The 19130-nt window shown below is 36.8% G+C and overlaps 3 protein-coding genes across 5 annotated transcripts; 2 read left to right on the top strand and 1 right to left on the bottom strand.

The window, feature by feature from the left end:
• The first annotated feature begins 1310 nt into the window (after nt 1–1310).
• On the top strand, nt 1311–5486 carry LOC122004905 (vacuolar-sorting receptor 6-like). Of its 2 annotated transcripts, none has more exons than XM_042559757.1 (12): nt 1311–1695; nt 1784–2476; nt 2569–2657; nt 3083–3152; nt 3373–3456; nt 3535–3611; nt 3690–3771; nt 3933–4000; nt 4084–4147; nt 4259–4387; nt 5176–5279; nt 5381–5486. In XM_042559757.1, the coding sequence occupies exons 1-12, from the start codon at nt 1416–1418 to the stop codon at nt 5483–5485; spliced, it is 1845 nt and encodes a 614-aa protein (XP_042415691.1). In that variant the 5' UTR covers nt 1311–1415; the 3' UTR covers nt 5486. The 2 variants fall into 2 exon arrangements, with proteins under 2 accessions (XP_042415691.1, XP_042415690.1); XM_042559756.1 differs by having other exon boundaries at nt 1312–1695; nt 3921–4000.
• A 1665-nt stretch (nt 5487–7151) lies between these two features.
• Nucleotides 7152–11265, top strand: LOC122004904 (dihydroneopterin aldolase 2-like). 2 transcript variants are annotated; one of them, XM_042559755.1, is made up of 3 exons: nt 7152–7301; nt 10332–10541; nt 10814–11265. In XM_042559755.1, the coding sequence occupies exons 2-3, from the start codon at nt 10345–10347 to the stop codon at nt 11028–11030; spliced, it is 414 nt and encodes a 137-aa protein (XP_042415689.1). In that variant the 5' UTR covers nt 7152–7301; nt 10332–10344; the 3' UTR covers nt 11031–11265. The 2 variants fall into 2 exon arrangements, with proteins under 2 accessions (XP_042415689.1, XP_042415688.1); XM_042559754.1 differs by having other exon boundaries at nt 10320–10541.
• A 380-nt stretch (nt 11266–11645) lies between these two features.
• On the bottom strand, nt 11646–17311 carry LOC122004903 (glyceraldehyde-3-phosphate dehydrogenase GAPCP2, chloroplastic-like). Its single transcript, XM_042559753.1, has 14 exons — nt 17038–17311; nt 16629–16717; nt 16458–16525; nt 16346–16384; nt 15357–15457; nt 14859–14971; nt 13955–14054; nt 13711–13857; nt 13420–13480; nt 13209–13306; nt 12995–13137; nt 12235–12318; nt 12061–12150; nt 11646–11968 (listed from the first exon to the last, which is right to left on the bottom strand). Exons 1-14 carry the CDS (start codon nt 17137–17139, stop codon nt 11908–11910), a joined length of 1296 nt encoding a protein of 431 aa, XP_042415687.1. The 5' UTR covers nt 17140–17311; the 3' UTR covers nt 11646–11907.
• Between the last annotated feature and the right edge of the window lie 1819 nt (nt 17312–19130).

The raw sequence follows: 19130 nt of genomic DNA, 5'->3' as shown, positions 1-19130 counted from the left end.
GATCAATGAACAAGTTACAGCAAGTTAATTTCGAATTGAAATAAAGAAGGTGATCTACCATTGATTTGAGCTCTTCCCTTGTGCTTATATAAATCCATCCAACCAACACAATCAACTGAAACAATCTAGTCTTAACTACTCAACAGATCCAATCGGTTCAATCCATCCAACTCTATCGAACCACTTGATTCAACCAACAACTATCCCACTCTATCATCCATCTAGTCAATTTTTAGAAACCCTAAATAAGTCAAACCAAGTATACATAAAGTATTTTTTTTTGAAGATATTATATTTTTTATTTTTAAAAAATAAAAAAATAAGATTATATTTAGAAAAGTTAATAAGTAAATTTATTTAAAAATTATTCATGAAAAATAATAAATCTCTAATATATAAATTCATTTGGTATTTGAATTTATTTATTAATATATTTAATAGTATTAAACAAATAATTTTTCTTTTATCAACTTGAATATCAAACTTATTTACCGATATTTTAAATAATTAACTAGGCTGAGTAACATTGAGCTTAGGATGATCAACCTAGTTCCACAAAATTTTTTCATCAACCACCGGAGTAAATCAGAAAGCACTTATAGCGGGTGTCCCAAAAGCCCCAACATCCCTTAGTTGCGAGTCTCATTTGAAGGAAAAATCCCTATAAATACATCGTAACTAGAATCAAACTGTGGAGGTCTAGGAGACAACTGAGTGTCCTTACAAAAATGATTGACCAGGTTGGGAATGTCGAGCCTGGGGTGATCGGTCCAGCCCCACGAAAGTTTTCCATCAGCCACCAAGATAAATTACGAAACATTTGTAGTGGGCGGCCCAAAAACATAGCATCCTTTAGTTGTAAGTCATGTTTGGAAGAAAAATCTTTATAAATACGCCCTCAAAATTATGGTGTAGTGGTAAGGGCGCTCAATGATCTCTCATGCACCCACAATTCAAATCCTAACTACAGTCTATTTATAGAGATTTTTTCTCCAAATAAGATTTGTAACTAAGAGATACTAAGCTTTGGGTCGTCCACCTCATATAATTCCCGAATTAGCCTCGTGATCGGTGAAAGTTTTTTGTAAATTTAAGTCGATCACCTTATACTCGATGGTAGTTAATCATTTTTAATTTGGCTACTATATTAATAGCTAATACTCAGTCTAATTTATCTCTTATGTATTTTATTTTTATGTATTAGTCTTAAAAATAAATTGACAAAAACTACTAGAACGAGCAGATCGTCTTTTTTGTCATGTTATTTACGGATATTTGTTCCTTTTTATGGTCCGGATAAATTAAGAAATCACCAATCAGTCACCAACTCCACCTCAATCATCTTCCTTCTGAGTTTAACCCTTCTAAGCAAATACTTACCGGAGAAGAGAAGAAGGGAGGGGACGCTCGAGCACATGGCCGACCTCCGTGCCTTGTTGATCGTCCTGACGATGATCAGCTCAGCGTCGGGGCGGTTCGTGGTGGAGAAGAACGGCGTCAGAGTGATACGGCCGGAGCACATCAGGGGGCGGCACGAGGGCGCCATCGCCAACTTCGGCGTGCCGCACTATGGCGGCACGATGGTCGGCACGGTGATGTACCCCGAGAAGAACTCCACGGCCTGCGACGCCTTCGGAGGCACCCCCTTCAAGTCCAGGACCAGGCGCCCTGTCATCCTTCTCGTTGACCGAGGAGGTAAGCAATTCATGAGCTGTTTCTTGCTACTATGGCACTGTTCAATGATCCTGACGTAGTGTTCCCACCCACCTGAATCCTGATCCAGATTGTTACTTCGCTTTGAAGGCATGGAATGCCCAGCGAGCCGGTGCAGCTGCGGTTCTAGTGGCTGACAACGTCGACGAGCCCTTGCTGACCATGGAAGACCCAGAGGATGCTCAAGCCTCGGAATACATCGAGAAGATCAATGTTCCCTCCGTCCTCATAAACCGTGAGTTCGGGGAGACCCTCAAAATGGCGCTGACCGAGGGGACTGACCGGGTTATCGTAAAGTTGGACTGGAGGGAGTCGATGCCTCACCCCGACGAAAGGGTCGAATACGAGTTCTGGACTAACAGCAATGACGAGTGCGGCCCTCGCTGCGACGAACAGATGAGCTTCGTCAAGAACTTCAAGGGCCATGCGCAACTGCTCGAGAAGGGAGGGTTCACTCAGTTCACTCCCCTCTACATCACCTGGCGCTGCCCTGAGGCCTTCAAGCTCAGCAAACGATGTAAGTCTCAGTGCATCAACAGAGGCAGATACTGCGCACCTGATCCTGAGCACGACTTCAGTGAGGGGTATGAGGGCAAGGACGTAGTGATCGAGAACTTAAGGCAGCTCTGTGTTCATAGAATCGGGAATGCAACAGGTCGGCCCTGGGTCTGGTGGGATTTTGTCACTGATTACCATGCCAGATGCTCGATGAAAAACAAGAGGTATAGCAGAGATTGTGCAGAAGAGGTCGTCAGATCCCTTGGCAAGTCTATCAACCTAAAACATACCATTCCAGTTCCTTGATCGTCTTGATAGACAAGGCTTTTTCTCAGATGGCTCAGCTTGATGTACCAGGTTTGCCTCTGGACAAGATTGACAAATGCATGGGGGATCCAGAAGCAGGTGTCAGTAATGACGTACTAAAGATAGAGCAGGAACTCCAGGTACTTAAAACTGAAAATTAGTTAACACAGATTTACCATTAAACTAACCAAGTAACCTATGGAACTTTGATTAAACTGAAAAAGAAGACCAATAGGGCATTTTACATTAAAACTGATGGAAATTTGATAAGGATATCTGTGCATTCGTCAGAAGCATAACATTTCATCAAATGTGCAATAAAAACGATCCAACAGTTTTTTGAACCTGAAGTTTTAGGAGTTCCAATCGCATGGTGATTAGATGCTCAGTTAAATTAATGTATTGCATTCTCAATTTCTCATGCACTATGACAAAATAGCAAAAAAATGTACAATGAGACTTGCTCAATAATCACACAACACGAAAGTACTGAATTAGCGGTGTGGACAGATTGCTGCATCTTTCAAGTAGCCTAGCTGATATGCTGAACATTTTCTTATGGTAGCTTGGGCATGGTTCTCGTGGAGATATCACTATTCTACCCACCTTAGTCATAAATAATGTTCAATATCGAGGTATGACTTATGATCCCTTGTCTCTCATCTTAAAACATCTGAATTTCAACTCATAATACAGTTTATATTTTGATGCCTAAGGTTTTATTGGATTTGATTTAAACTAAGCACATGTCTAGAAAGGTTTTGTCATTGTTATTAGCAAATGACTAGTATTAATTAAAAGCATTTTATAACATTAGTGCTAATAACAAGACTATACTTTTCTGTCCACAAAAAGGAAAATTAGAGAGGAGTGCTGTGCTGAAGGCTATATGTGCAGGATTCAAGGAGTCTACCGAACCTCCTGTGTGCTTGAGTGGAGGTTTGCATGACTATTCATTTCTACTGAACTGCATGCCAAAACGAGTGGGTGATTCATGCTTGCTTTATTCTTTTTCAGATATTGAAACAAATGAGTGCCTTAGATCAAATGGTGGTTGTTGGCAGCACCCAAAATTAAATATCACAGCCTGCAAGGTACTTTGTCATTAATCACATTGTTTATAGGATTTGAAGTTGCATTTTAGATAAATTATGTCAATTTGAATTCTTTAGGATACTTTCAGAGGTAGACTCTGTGTATGCCCTATAGTGAATAATGTCCCATATCAAGGAGATGGGTACACATCCTGTGAAGGTAACTACTGCTCTAGAAATAAAAATAGTTGTTCCTTGACAGCCTTCTATATTCTCAACCATCAGCAAGCAGAATTTTAATAGTTTATTAGGTCTATAAGGTCCAAGAGATCATGAATTTCTTCTCCATTTTGTATAATGGATATTCAGCGGTTGGACCAGGAAGATGTACCATGGGAAATGGAGGCTGCTGGACAGAGACTCGAGAACAAACTTATTCTGCTTGCTTGGTAGCCTAATATATTCCTGAATTTTCATTTTATAATTTTGTCCCTCTTAGCTAAACCTATAAATTTTGATCTTCTGCTTGAAGGATTCAGAGTTGACTGGTTGCCGCTGTCCTAAAGGATTCCAGGGAGATGGCTATAAATGTGAAGGTATTTTGTCAACTGTCACATTTAATTTTCGGAAAATGACTCCTAACATTTCCATTGTAGATTTCGATGAAAGTTATAAGAATAATCATATATGTTTTCTGTATGTGATAGATATTGATGAATGTAAAGAGAAGCTTGCTTGCAATTGTCCTGAGTGTCATTGTAAGAATAAATGGGGTGGATATGACTGCAATTGCAAGGGTGACTTGTTGTACGTAAAGGAGGAGGACGCATGCATAGGTATGAAAAGCTATTAATGAAAACAAATTAGTAAAGAATACCATAAAAAGTTGTGGATTTATATCACACAAATGAATCTTAAAGATCTATCAATACTGTTGGTGAATATGATACTATCTATTCTCAAAGTTCTAAACGTGCCTATTATGAATCAGAGTATCTAAGTTTTAGAGTGGTGCATTTCTGAATGAGCTTGCATTGTAGTTACTAGTCAATTGGTAATGAACATTTGAATTTGCAAAACATGAAACGTCACATTAAACAAGATGCCCACTCTGCATTCCTATAGACTAGGTCTTAGATCATTATACTTTGGAGTACTTATCCTAGGAGGTCTCTAATTAGGAGGCCATCATCAAACTCTCTGTTGCTGTCATCTCCATTGACTGGGGAACGCGGTTCCTCTAGGCCTGGGTGAGCAGTTCAAAGTCGCAAAAAGAGGCGAGGAAAAGAGTAAGAGTGGTCAGACGGAATTGGAGTAGTTGGAGATGAGGTGAGTGGACTCCATTGTCCCAAACAAGTCAGAGTAGATGGGAAGGGTGTGAGTATTTTCATCTATTTAGTGGAGGCGCGTCTTGTTCGAGAAAAACAACTTGGGAGCTCTCTTTAGGAACTACTGATTAGATAAGATCCCTACTAGGGTAATTGCTCTTATACTTTTCATCTTTCTCATATTGTTTTAGATTTCACTTTATGGAGAATCACCTATCTACTTGGTATCTATAATAAACTTTCTTCTTTGGGCCTAACAAAATCACTACCTATGTTAATTTTCTGTTGCAACACAGTTAGGAACAGGCTGAGGTTTGGATGGAACTTGGCAATCCTAGAATTATCATGTGTAGCTGGTGCTGGACTAGCTGGCTATATATTTTACAAGTATAGACTCAGAGTAAGTTTGTGAATCCCAACTCGACTCGAAAACAAACCCAGCTAAAAATTTTCTCTGATTAATAGTTGAAACTTTGATACTGTAAATCTTCTCTTTTGCAGTCTTACATGGACTCTGAGATAATGGCTATCATGTCTCAATATATGCCACTTGATAACCACGCCAATGAGATTGAATCTTCACAACAACATTCAACAGCATTATAAGGTTCTTAGTTATAGGTTCATCCTGTTGCTTTCCTTGAAACATTTCTAATAAGCTTTTGTTTCATGTTTGCAGAAGAAAATCAGATGTATACTCGCAACAAGAATAGTTCAGGAAGAGAAATTATAGTGTTGTGTTCCTAAATTTTCTTGTCAAACAAGGTTATATTTTGTCAGCTATTGATTTCATAAGGAATAGATACTTGTTATGGAAAGTGAATACAGCCACACAAAGGCTTCGTACAACACCAATCACCATCTCTTGTTGGTGTGCCAATAACAGCTTTTCTGTGTATTTGTTTCTTGTTTCTAGATCCCCAGTGAAATAGACCATGACAGTGAAAGGAAATTTTATGGAACAAGAAATTGCGTGTATTCAAGTAATTCAACTATTTGTCAACTTAAATTGCATCTTGTATCTCAATCATACGCACTCTAAGGCATCAGGGTTCATCATGCCTTGAATCCAACTAAGGTTTGGCCCTCTCTAACATCGACAAGTTAGGTCATAGTTAAATTACTATCTACAACTAAGAACTTGGTGAGAGTAAAAGATTATGGTAACAAGAAGCCTCAAATTTCAGAAGAAACTTGGAATTTTTACGCGCATCATTTTCAACCTGCAAGTCTCTATATTTATTTATCTGATCGAAGATTGGAAGTAGGTGAAAAGAAGCATCTTAAAATGAACGGCATTTGGACCAAATTGACAGAGAGTTTGCTCATTTACCTTTAGTTTTTAGTTCCATAATATGCGATCTGGAAGAGGAGAACCTTCCCAAGGAGTATGGTTGTCGAGAACGAAGAACCAAATCGAGCTAGTGGTTTGTTTGCATTCAATCTGCGGCAGAAAGGAGACGATACATACGATCTGGGAAGAAAAAGAGAGACAATTTTGTGCCATCCAATTGAGTAAATCACGGTAATCGAGCTGCTTTAGTGGCAATTAATGTTATAAATGAGTCGACTTGGTAAAAATTTATTTGTGTTCGTTTAGTACACATAAGATCAATTAAATGAATAAATTTTAACGATTCGTTAAATTAAACGAACAAACTTGAATACATATGTATTTTGTTCATTAATATTCATGAACAACTTTCGTGAATAGGGTTTGTGAACACCGTTCGCGAATAATTTTCGTGAACAATGAATAATATTTGTCTAACCATGTTCATAAACTATGTTCGTCAATGAAAGTCATATTCTCTAACACGGAAATAAAATAAAAAATGTTATGAATAAACAAGTTTGTATCATCAATCTCAATAACCAATCAACAAGTTTAAAACGTAAAACTTTTAAATAATTAAACAAGTTTAAATTGAGAGATCGATAACATCTAAATCAATCAAATTCAACCTAAGCTTGAACCAAGCACATAAAAAAAATAAGTCAAATTTGAACAATTATTTTAACAGATTGACTATAGGCTCTGCTTGACTAAATTTAATTTAATTATCTTATCAAATAAACTTAAATATAATAAAATTTAATTCAACTTGACTTATTTATAATCTTAATAATAATCATCCATTATCCAAGTGCTAACTTGATTATGCGGAGTGTTCATGGTTAATTACCAATGAAAACCAAGGCTATTGTTGGGCCTGGAACTAGTATAAGGCCCATTATTGCTGTGCCTATAAAAGTAGAAGCAGCGCTCCAGGTAGGGCACATTTAGCACAGCAGCGCTCCAGGTAGGGCACATTTAGCACAGCAGCGCTTACGCGTAAGCAATTCGCCACCCAAAAGATCAGCTGAACGCAGTGAGTTCGCCGGCGGCTATCGGGACGTTGTCAACGCAACAAAGTCAAGCGTACGCCTCCCTCCCTCCCTCCCTCCCTCCCTCCCTTCTCCAGTTAGTTGTGTTGACTTTTTTCATCTCGTGCGATCCGTTTGTTGTTATGCTTCCCTGAAATTTTTTATTGACGGAAGAATTAAGAACAAGAATGCAATGCTTAAAAAGATCTGTGACCAATTAAATCAGATTTTACAATCGAGTATACCTTTTTAGCTTGTCTTAACAGTGAACTGATGAATTCATTACAAGGCAATGCAGTAGATTTGACACCCAGCTTTGGCTTAGAACTTTTAAAAAGTATTTTGAGGGGATTTTTTTCACCTTATGAAGCTTTCTCGAGCTGTGGAAGTGCCTTGGGATACATGGAATGCCTAAGAGCATGTACAGAGAGAGTTTTGGTTGTCAGATGAGTGTCTGAGGTTAGATTTAGTTTGCTTTCTCCATTTATTTTGAGAGAAGAGTATGTACAATGACAATCGAGAGATTTTATATGTGAGGTGCAGGTAACAAGTTGTTTGGGTTTCTCTATGCTTTTTTTCCCCCTATCATATCATATAGATTTGAATTGTTTTCTTGAAGTTAGCTCAGGTCGAACTATATTGCAACATTTTTTTCGCTTTTGGTATCATTGTTCCTATCTCGGTGTGTTGGAGGAGATTTTTTTTTCCCAACTATACATAAGGTGTTTGGCAGATTGCTTTAATATGATAAATGAAGATTGTGTCTTTTGATTTTTAGTGAAAGTGATTCTGCATTCTAGACTGTCAATTTTATCTCATAGTGGTCTATTCAAGGATTTATCTTATTGGTAGGGTGGCTTCACCCCGACACAACCATCTGTGTTGAACTTTTCCAAAGATTAAACTTCTCTTCCAGCAATGGAAGAACAACTCAAGCAACTTGTTGATTTGACTTTGGCAATCTTTAGACACAAGGTTCACTTCCAATTTTATGAAGATAGATCTTCTTTGTGTGTATGTGAAAGGAGGACCGGAACATGGTCATTTGATTTCATCTTTAAACCAGCATTACACTATTACTTGTAACTCCCCACTATCCGCACTCATCAGACTTGTCTTGGAAGATCTTTTAAAATAAATTTTTTGGCGTTGCAAGTGTCTCGCTTCCTTGGCTAGTCGGTCTGCATGCATATTACCTCTTCTGGATTTGAATTTGATTACAGTTCATCATTCCTTTTGAGATAGTCATTCTATAAACCTGCTCACTAAAGTTTGATATATGTCAGACAACCTCCTCCATCAGTTAGAATCTTGTAAGGCTCAAAGTAATCTGTAAGCACTGCCACTCATTTTTTTGCCATGCCAGTTGCGTGCCTTGCAAAATTCCCTGCAATTCTCCATTTAGAATAAAGTTGGGTTTGTGTTGTCCATAAAACACCCCGAGACTTCCCCTACATGGTATTTCAAGACTATCCTTAGTTCAACAGCATCAAAGTCATCTCCCAATGAAGCATTTAGTTCCATGCACTACTAAGAATTTGAAATGTTGGCATCCATGTGAGTTGTTGCTTCAGCCACACTCCATTCCATAGCCTTGGCATATACTTGGACCCAAGATATAATTCTCCGTGGCCATTATATGGAAAATCTAGCTCCGTATTGCAGACATGCTCATTGCATCATTTCCAGATCAACCAACAGGCAGCCTGAACAAAGTCACACAGTTCACTCTTAGAAGTACCTCAGTTGGATGCTGCAAATTCTTCATAAGCCAAACCTTGTGATCGGATTCACTTAAAAATAAGTATACTATTATACCATCATATCCTGCAAGTGCAACATATGTGCTACTGTTTCTTCTTCCTTCGGGCTATAAACACGGCAATTGTGCTAGAAATGTGGCGCTTACATCATTTAGAATTTGTTAATAAACCATCTTTGTAAATTTTCCAAAAGAAAAGATGGATTCTGTGCGGCCATGCCATTTCTAAACTCATTTTCAATCATTGCTGTCAACTGAGGATGAAACATTATCTTGGTTCTCAGAAACAGGTAAGCAGTCTTTACAATGCTCATTACCAATCTTTTGTCAGTAGTGCTGGTCCCGCTCTCCTTAAGAAGAGGCCACAATGAGAATTTAGCAACCTGTGTAATAGGAAGAAAGGTAGCCAATCCTATATTAGTTCCCACCCCCATGTCCCATCTGCTCGAACCATTGAAGCTACTGTCATCTGCACATGTTCGGCTGAATTTTCTGTCATTGAAGAATTCTATAGCGGCACATCCATTTCCCCACTGATCAGTCCAAAATTTAATCAGTTAACCATCTCTGAGCTTCCATGCATAACCACCATGCAGTTCTCTCCAAGTGGAAAATACATTCCTCTGAAATATAGAGTAGACTTTTGGCCATGAAATATGATGTTCTTCCTCTTCCATAATTGTCAACGACCACTTGAACCCAAATTTGTCTATTATCTGAAATGATGATGTTGCATAACTTCCCAAGCGAGGTTAAAATTATGTCCTTTCGTTGATTTGATTCCAAGCCCACTTGCATATCATAGTATCACCCCATATGAAAGCCTAACATATTTTGTCCAACTCTCTCCATTCATGTTGCAACAACACGGGTGTGTTGCATATGTAAAAATTGCATTGGCTTCTTTCGTTTTTGTCACATGTCTGGTCATGCTGGCCTTGGTTAATGTGCATTTTTTTTTCCATCCTGACAGTTTCTTGTTCATTTTATCTATGGCATCTGAATATATATGTTGGGAACCTCTCCTTCTTGATAGATAGAATCCAATATCTGACAGGTTTTTTTGGTGACTGCATAAGATCGCAAATATCTGAAGATAGATCTATTTGTAAACCTCGAACCAGCATTTTTCTAGAGCTCAGTATTGTGATAATGATGACTTAATGAAAGCATGTTTAAGTGAAGTATGGTGTTTCTTCTGGCTGTCAATTTGTGATTGAGTCTAATACTTCTTATCTTTCTGTCATTATTATACTCGTTAACTAATATAACAACTAAATAGTTGAAAATGTTTGATTACATTGAATGAAGGCATAATCAAAGTTGCTAGGTAGTTATGGATGAATCTGATTTTGTCGACAAAGACAAGCTGATACTGCGAGGTTTACTGTTCCATGGATTTCATGGTGTGAAACAAGAGGAAAAGACGCTTGGCCAAAAGTTCTTGGTGGATGTGGATGCGTGGTTAGATTTAAGCAAGGCTGGTGAATCTGATGATTTGCTTGACACTGTCAGCTACACTGATATATACAGGTATCCCTTACTTTTATAATTCAAATTTTAATTTGCTAAAAAATGTAATCGTTGATGTTCATATTACCTTAAGGTGGGAAAAAAGGTGATACCAGGTTCCTCTATCGTTCTCCCATCAAATTTTGCTAATTCATCTTTTAAAGGTAGAGAGGGGAAAAAAATAGAGAATGAGTATCATGTGCATTGCAATTACCTGCAATTTGAAAATACCTGTTGCAAATTGGGTACTGGGCTTCTGGATGACTTTAGATGCATACATTATTGTGGTGCAGGATTGCCAAAAAGATTGTTGAGGGTCCATCCCTTGACCTTATTGAGTCTGTGGCTCACCTGATCGCAAAAGATACATTGCTTGCTTTCTCTCAGATCTCCGCGGTTCGGGTAAAGGTTGTGAAACCCCATGTAGCTGTTCTTGGGACTATAGACCATTTGGGTGTTGAGATCACGAGATTTAAGAAGCATGATTGTCCAAGCCAGCCTCAAGCATAACTTGCACTCCACAAGAACGTCATTTATATCAAGGATCCATGACTGCTAGCAAAACTGTATCCGACTTCTTTATATGCATTTAGAACGTATTGATGATCAAGTATTCTGAATCTGTAACTGATATTATGTGTTTATGGCACGATCAAGTTGTTCCACCACTTGTGTTTCCTTATCAATGTTTAAACTCGTAATTTATAATTTATTATTTAGTAGGCTTGGATATTTTGCAGTGACATATTCTGGAATATCAATTAGCTTACAAAAATGAAATTAGAATTGTATAACCATACTTTTTAGGGGTCGTTGATTAGATCATACTTTAGTACGACCGAAATTCCTTTCAATTAAAGCCATCTTATTTATAAATTAATTTAATTGTTTCTAAAGATAAATTATTATAAGGTATGGTAGTTTACTTGTAGTGGACAGGGTCAGGGTTTGAGTTCTAGGGAATGCATCTCCTGTGTTCGTGCTCTTGTTGAACCTCCTTCTATCATCTGGCTAAAATGCAGATAAATCTTTGAGGTGGGGTTGGAAGATCAGTCCCACCTGAAAGATTGAGATCAATCTAAGAATATAACACCAAGAATCCTGAAAAATGATCACGTGAAAATCTGAAGGCTCTAACAAAACAACTACATTGCATTATTTGAGTAAACAATTCGATCTGTGAATTTGCTGATATCAAAAGTTTTGTTTAAACATAGCAACTAATATTTTAAGAATACTTACACAAGGAAAGTACATTGAACTATCAGAAAGAATATATTTGAGTATTTAACATCAACACAAACAAATGGGGTGCTTGGTCCATATATATTGTAAAAAAATTGAATTAGCAGCAGCATCTCTATACGTCCGGGTTGGATAGCACATTTTAGTATTTTGCTTTTGCATTCACCAGGGCCATATGCTCTATTAGGTCCAGCACTCGGTTGCTGAAAAAACCCAGCAAATTTAGGTTTCTGTTGTGAATTGTTGAGATCAAATCGGACTTTAAATTTAAGGTACAGAGTGTCATAGTCCTAACCTGTAGCCCCACTCGTTGTCATACCATGAAACGAGTTTCATAAAAGACGTACTTAGTCCAATTCCAGCCTTGGCATCAAAAATGCTTGACCTGGCAAAAAATAAATGGTATTTATATCATCCGTAGTGATTGGCAAGTCTAGAACACCATGAAACAAACTCTTTTTTTTTTTACCTTGAATCACCTACAAAATCATTAGAAACTACATCCTCATCTGTGTATCCAAGTATGCCTTTAAGTGGACCTTCTGATGCATATCTGAGACATTCTCAAATATCAGCATGTCCATCCCATTGTAGAAAAGAGGAAGACAGAGAAAAATGCATACATAAAATATATACATAACTGAAAACAAACAACCTTGTTCCTATATAAAATGTGTGCTCAATATTAGTTTCCAGAGAACCAATTTACACAATGCTCTCTTCCCACTAGACATTAGCCAACTTCTAGGGGAAAAAAAAATCAAACTCCAGTAACTAGTTTCCATTGCATCCTATCTGTATATCAGGACACTGGGAGCAATTTTCTCTACAAACGAGCACATTTCTAGTTAATGACCCTATTAGGCCCTTGTCTAACATTGGATGTTCACAGTTAAAGAAAGACTAACACTCAATGGGCTCAGCCTTCATTTTACAAACTATAGCCCAAGTTGGTCAGATAGAACCAGAGTATAAAACATGTAAAACAGCTGGAAAAAATCATGATATTTATGAAAAATACAGAGCTGATAAAAAACTAAGTCATTTGCAGGATTTCAAATGTAATCAGATATCTATTAAGAAAGACACCAATAGTAAATAGAATGCCCCCATCTGCATTTTAATTAAAACATGGCATCCCATAGTGATACTCAGTTTAATAAGTAACTGAACTACAACAAACAGCAAAGACAATGACAGAAAATTATCTAATTCTAGCTATCACTTACTTAATTGCTGCCTTCACATCCTCATATGAAGCACTTTTCTGAAGCCAACAAGTTAAATCCACGACAGAAACATTGGGTGTGGGAACTCTAAAAGCCATCCCAGTCAACCTCCCATTTAGCTCAGGAAGCACTTTTCCAACAGCCTTAACAAGAAGATGGAAATTATTCAACATGAATGTTACAAAAAAATGTTGCAACAAACTTTCAATCACACCTTTGCTGCACCAGTTGAGCTAGGGATAATATTTTGGCCAGCACCACGCCCCCCTCGCCAGTCTTTATTTGAAGGGCCATCAACTGTCTTCTGTGTTGCTGCAAAATAGAGAGGGAAGACATAAATAAGTGAATAAAATGTATTTCATTCTGAAAAAATTATGAAGCATATTCTGATAATTATGATCATTCAGTGGCTGAAGAGAAAAAACCTGTGGTTGCATGAACAGTTGTCATAAGGCCCTCCACAATGCCAAACTCCTCGTGTACCACCTGTAAAAAGTGAAAATGGATGGAACTGATTTATCAAGAGAATAACAAACATACATCACATTATAGAATTTGTAGAGGAATCACATATCAACAAAAGACAATTATCAAAGCTTTACAAATTGCATAGCAGTTAACATTAGCTTTAAAACTTATTTGTTACAAGGACATGGCTCAGTTTTTCATGAAGTAGGAAAAAGAGTAAATGGCCTCAGTTTTCTAGAATAGCGTACCTTGGCAAGAGGAGCAAGACAGTTTGTTGTGCAGCTTGCATTAGAAACAATATCCATGTTTGGTGTGTAATTCTTCTCATTCACTCCCATGACAAACATAGGAGCATCAGCAGATGGGGCTGATATAACTACTTTATTGGCACCAGCCTAAAAGGGAAAACAACCAGGAGAATAGTTCGGTTAAATTTGGACAGAAAATGCTTTATAATGAAGTTCAGTGTGGAAAAAACAGAATCAGGCAGACCTTCAGATGAGCTGATGCTTTATCCATTGTTGTAAACACACCAGAAGATTCAACAACAAATTGGGCACCAAAATCACCCCATGGAATTTCAGCAGGATCTCTGGGACAAAAAATATTTGGTCAATGCTGACTTCAAGTTACACTACTCATTGGAAGGAAACCAACAAAACACCAATTGTTTTGATTAAATTTCCCTTTAATCATTTTATATGCATTAGCCTATGCATGCAATTACAGCATCAAATTGCCTGCAACTACTTTCAAGTTTCAAGTCCTAAAATAAAAACAATGTCCTTCTGACAAAGTAAAATTTGTATAAGAAGTTAATAATGCTGCACATAAAAACTAAAGTTCTCTAGTGTAAAGTGGATTTAAGACAGAAAGCAGTCAAAGAAGTTAAGCTGAGTTAAGATCAAATATAGCTATTTACAACTAGATGAGTTGTCCAGCAGAAAAAATATATGTCAAGCTTGTTAATAGAAAGAATAAACCTCTGATAAGATGCCCATCTCTTTTGTTATTTTACTATACATTTTAAAATGTTATCAAGGAGTTAAGCTTCAGCCTCAAAATTTACACCTTGCCGCCTCCAAAATCGTAAATGTTATTATCACATTACCATTCCTTATTTTGTCATTTATAGGCCATTCAGGTTTCAGTTAGCTATAATCATGCATCCCATTCGTATTGGTTTGCAAAATGCAACCTTATCAGTCATTTCACAGTTTTACTAAATTATATTAGAAATTTTAACAGAAAATGTTCATTAAACAAAAGACAAATTAATTCCTATAATCTAACCATATAATATGAGAAAGTAACAACAGGAAGAAACTGTTTAAGAGAATACAAAACTGTGACAACATTTTATATAGACCAATCTCAGAAATAACAAATGCAATACCTTTTGTTTGTAACTGCAATTGTTTTCCCATTGATCTCTAAGGTGGAAGTATCCACAACCTTAATTGTTCCCTTGAATATGCCATGTGTTGAGTCATAGTTAAACATATATGCCTGAAAAAAAAAATCACTCTATTAATTAATAATACATACTTACTAAAAACTGTATGATAAATATGCCTGTTAGTACTGATAGATGGAAGAAGCTTCTACTCAGATTGACTTTCAGATATAGTTTTAAATATACGTAGATAGGCTAATGTAAATCTTGGCATGAGGGAGGTTAAAAGATAAACATTACACTTGGAAAAACATGCAAAAATAAGAATGGCTTCCAAAATGATCTATTTTTTTCATTCTTCTACATTAATTTTTTGTAACAGATGCAAATGAAGTTTTGGATGGATTCATCTTGAGGGCTGATAAAATGTAGATGCATTTTGCTAAGCATAATCGTTACTTCTGTGGGTTTTTCATAAATATTGCTGACAGTTCTTACCATATACTTAGCGTCAATGAATGGATCATTTACAGCTACTACTTCAATATCATCTCTGGTAATGGCAATACGCAATACAAGTCTTCCAATACGCCCAAAGCCTGACAAAATACACTTCAGATGCTCAATGCGATAGAGACTAATTGCAGCAATACTTCAAAATATATCAAAAGAAAGGTTCAGTAAGGAAACTCAAACTCCATATCCAAGAATCAAAGTTGTCTAGTCAAATATTGCCGCTAGAATGCACGAGATGAATGTATTAGATGTTGTCACAGGCATATGAAAAAATTATTTCATAAGAATCATCTACTAGTGACTACTTTCCCATTCAAAAATTCTATAGTGCATTAATGATGGAGATTTAAGTTAGGATGGATTGCTCATATGAAAATCTAAGCTATTCCAAGGGCTGAGCTACACATTTATAAGCAAACTAGCAGCTTCACATGTGAGCAGACTGGAACTAGCCTAACATGTGATTACTATTTTAAGTTTCAGGTATTTATTCTTAACAAACATATATCATGATGCTAATAACTTCCTTGTTTTAAAAGACGTGTAGTCATATCAGCCCAATAAGGAATTGTTTTATGCTATCTGTTCAACCATCCACTAACAAGCATGCGATGCAGTATTCCTTTTTAGGAGCATGGCATCACAGTTTGCTCATATTACCCACGAGTAATAAAAGAAATTGAACCTACATTAATCATTCCCTAAACCCACTAGTTGGTAGTAAAACAAATCAAAGAAGATTTAGTATGTTTGCTGAAATCAATGACGACAGTATGCAATAAATAGTTTTGTCAACAAACTTAATGGAATCACAGAGCAGATGACAAATGTGTCTTGCCATATGCAGTCTTCATATTTTTATAATGAAAGTAAATTCTGTCTCAGATACAGGAATTCAAATTTTGATCACTTGAAGCCGAATGGAGATAAAGTAAATGACACCTAAAGAGCTAAAGCTTAACTGAACTAACCATTAATGCCAACTTTTGTCTTGCCACCACTCGAAGAGCCTAAAAATAAAGTGACATAAGTATATAAACAAAAATAAAAATTTCTTTAACAAGTAACAGAGACAAAACTTACTTTTAACGTAAGGAGGGGCCTCAGTTGCCGTGGCCTCGATAGGCTGATTTCTTCTCGCACCAGATTTCCTGAAAGCGTGAGAAAATCCCTCTTACACTCTTTTTGAAGGGAACAAAAAAAAAAATCATTCAAATTACTACAGGAGGAATGTAAATCGGGAGCGGAACTTACTTTAACGAGCACACCTCCCCCGAAGGAAGTGAAGAACCGAAAATACTCGAAATGCTGTCTGACGATTTAGAACTCCGACTACAAGATACCTGGGAGAACGTGAAGCCAAGTATCAGTAATCAGAAGAAAAACACAAGTTGAAAACGAAAATTATGAAATGGTCAGTCAACTAAATGGGAAAAGAAAAAGACTTGGCAAATTTCAGATCTTACAAAAGCAATGAACAATCGACTGTCAAAGTAGAAAAAAAGGAATTAACACGGGGATTCATCTCGTAAAATGAATATAATAACAAAGCCTAGCGAATCAAGACGAGGAGAAATTTTTTTTCAAAAAGCAAAGAAAAGAAAACGAACAAACAGACGAAAAAAAATGGAGGCAGGAAAATGGAGGAATTCCGGGATCGGACCTTGAAGGAAGATTTGCTAGGACTTCCGGAGAGAGCGATGAAGCGATCGTTAGATCCACCAAGCGCCGGAGTTGCAGATCTGAGAAGAGACGAGAAGGCCATCGCAGAGGTCGTCCTCTTTCACCTCTTCTCTTTTCTTAGCTTTAGGGAGAAACGGAGGCAAGAAAAGCAGCGACGTCGGCGAAAACTCGAGAGTTCTTCGTCTATTCCCCTCCGCCGGCTCGAGCGGCGCCCTTTTTACGCCTTCAAACGGAACGCCTACCAGTTACCTCGGCACGGCACCCACTCTTCGAATGGCTTATCGGATCCTAATGGAATCGAACCCGCAACCAATAAGAATATGCGAATCTTCCTGGATTCATCCATCATTTCATTGTACTTCGAAAAGAAGTACAAAATTAATGAATACGATACCCGAACGAACCCGACCCGTGGGATGAAAGCAACTCGCCGAATGCGGCTGCGAGACACCGAGTGGGTCCCGTACCAGGCGACAACGAACCGAATGACGCGGATGGACGACGTTTAAAGTGCTCCAGCGGAGTATTTTACCGATGCAAAATAGGCGCGCCTAATAGAAACTGGGGCTGAATATTCAATCAAAATCGAATCAAAAAACCTAATTAATTAAAAAAGAACAAATTAAATTTTTTAACTAATTAAACTGACTTAATTTTTTTTTTGATAAAAACGAAATAAAATGATCTGATAAAATTATCTATTACAGTTAAGCCTTGGTAAATGAATATTGGATAAAGTAATAATCTTGTTTATATAATAATTTCTTCCGATATGAGCTAATGGGCCAAAGTAATAATCATACTAAATACATTAATAAAAATATAAATTAATAATTATTGAATTCTATATATTATCGAAAAAATGATAGTAAAAGGTGAAATTCGATCGGTCTCACAATCATATATGAGGAGATAAATCGAAAAATTATAATTGACCAATACGGAGCAGGACTTTTTTTTCTCAATTTTATCAAAATTCAAACTCTTATCCTATAATAACAACTCTATTCCACACTAACTAACTCAACCTTATCCTGGAGACATTTCTTTAGGAAAAAAAATGCACCTATAATTGATTGTTTTTTCTTTCCATCTAAATCAAAATGAACACCATCCTTAATTTTTTTATAGTGCATAAACAAATTCTAATATATTTTAATGATACATTTGTAACCATTGCTTGAAAGGCCTCTTTTGAGGTTAGCGCATAAGGTGTTATCATCATGAGATCTGGGATTCAAATATCGGTAAAGTCGAGGTAAATATCTCCCTTATGTGCTAGTCACTATTTCAAAGGCTAGTAGTCGCCCGTGATTTACCTCCTCCGTATTGATCCTGGGACGAATTGGCGGGAGCACTGGCAAAGATGCTCGACATCCATCACATTTCTATATATAGCGTAAATTAGAAATGACATCACTTAATCGTTGGATGTCTCATCTAATTGACCAACTTATACTTGAAAAACATTATCTTCTTCCGACTAAATATTGCAATGCCGAAAACAATTTGTAATTGTTGTTGCCTTCACATCAAATTTCCAAGCCATGCTAGCAAAATCAATAGCATTCAAAATATTAATTTTTTCAGGATTTAGTGTATTTGCATTTGAATACAGGATACAAGAAATCTCTACTGTAATTCATAGGTTTTGATTAAAATTTGAAAATTAATGAATATTTTTAACAATTTTCACTTTTAATAAATTTAAATATGCTAAAAAAATGACATGAGAATACACATGAGTATGTGAGTGATGTATAGAGATGCAAAATGGCATGAGAAAACGCAAGTGAAGTCGAATCGAGTTTTAGGGTGTTTAAACTTGTTTGATAAAGTAACTGATTCGAGTCGAGTCGAGCTTAAAATGAACCAAACTTTTGAAATGAGTGTTCAAACTTGACTTGATTTATTTTTATGAGCTTGAGCTTGTTTAAAGCTTGTCTTGAACTTGGTTCGTTTTTGAGCTTGGTTCGAGGTTGATTCATTTAGATGTTATCGAGCTCTCAATTTAAGCTTGTTTGATTGTTTGAAACTTTTAGTTGTTTGATTTGTTATTGAGCTTGATAATTT

This window comes from Zingiber officinale, chromosome 7B (genome assembly GCF_018446385.1).
Source record: "Zingiber officinale cultivar Zhangliang chromosome 7B, Zo_v1.1, whole genome shotgun sequence".
Taxonomy (NCBI): Eukaryota; Viridiplantae; Streptophyta; class Magnoliopsida; order Zingiberales; family Zingiberaceae; genus Zingiber; species Zingiber officinale.
The sequence above is the reverse complement of the archived record's forward strand: the minus strand, read 5'-3'. Positions and strand labels throughout refer to the sequence as shown.

Bases quoted from the DNA above. Each gene is read 5' to 3' on its own strand.
- LOC122004905 (XM_042559756.1), top strand. From the start codon at position 1,416: ATGGCCGACCTCCGTGCCTTGTTGATCGTCCTGACGATGATCAGCTCA. The intron at 2,477-2,568 runs GCAAGTCTATCA...TTGATGTACCAG, and splicing joins AGAGGTCGTCAGATCCCTTG to GTTTGCCTCTGGACAAGATT. The intron at 4,001-4,083 runs GTAGCCTAATAT...TTCTGCTTGAAG, and splicing joins AAACTTATTCTGCTTGCTTG to GATTCAGAGTTGACTGGTTG.
- LOC122004904 (XM_042559755.1), top strand. From the start codon at position 10,345: ATGGATGAATCTGATTTTGTCGACAAAGACAAGCTGATACTGCGAGGT. The intron at 10,542-10,813 runs GTATCCCTTACT...ATTGTGGTGCAG, and splicing joins AGCTACACTGATATATACAG to GATTGCCAAAAAGATTGTTG.
- LOC122004903 (XM_042559753.1), bottom strand. From the start codon at position 17,139: ATGGCCTTCTCGTCTCTTCTCAGATCTGCAACTCCGGCGCTTGGTGGA. The intron at 15,458-16,345 runs GTTAGTTCAGTT...GTATTTTGTCAG, and splicing joins GACAAAAGTTGGCATTAATG to GCTTTGGGCGTATTGGAAGA. The intron at 12,151-12,234 runs GTAAAAAAAAAA...ATTTTTTGCCAG, and splicing joins GATTTTGTAGGTGATTCAAG to GTCAAGCATTTTTGATGCCA.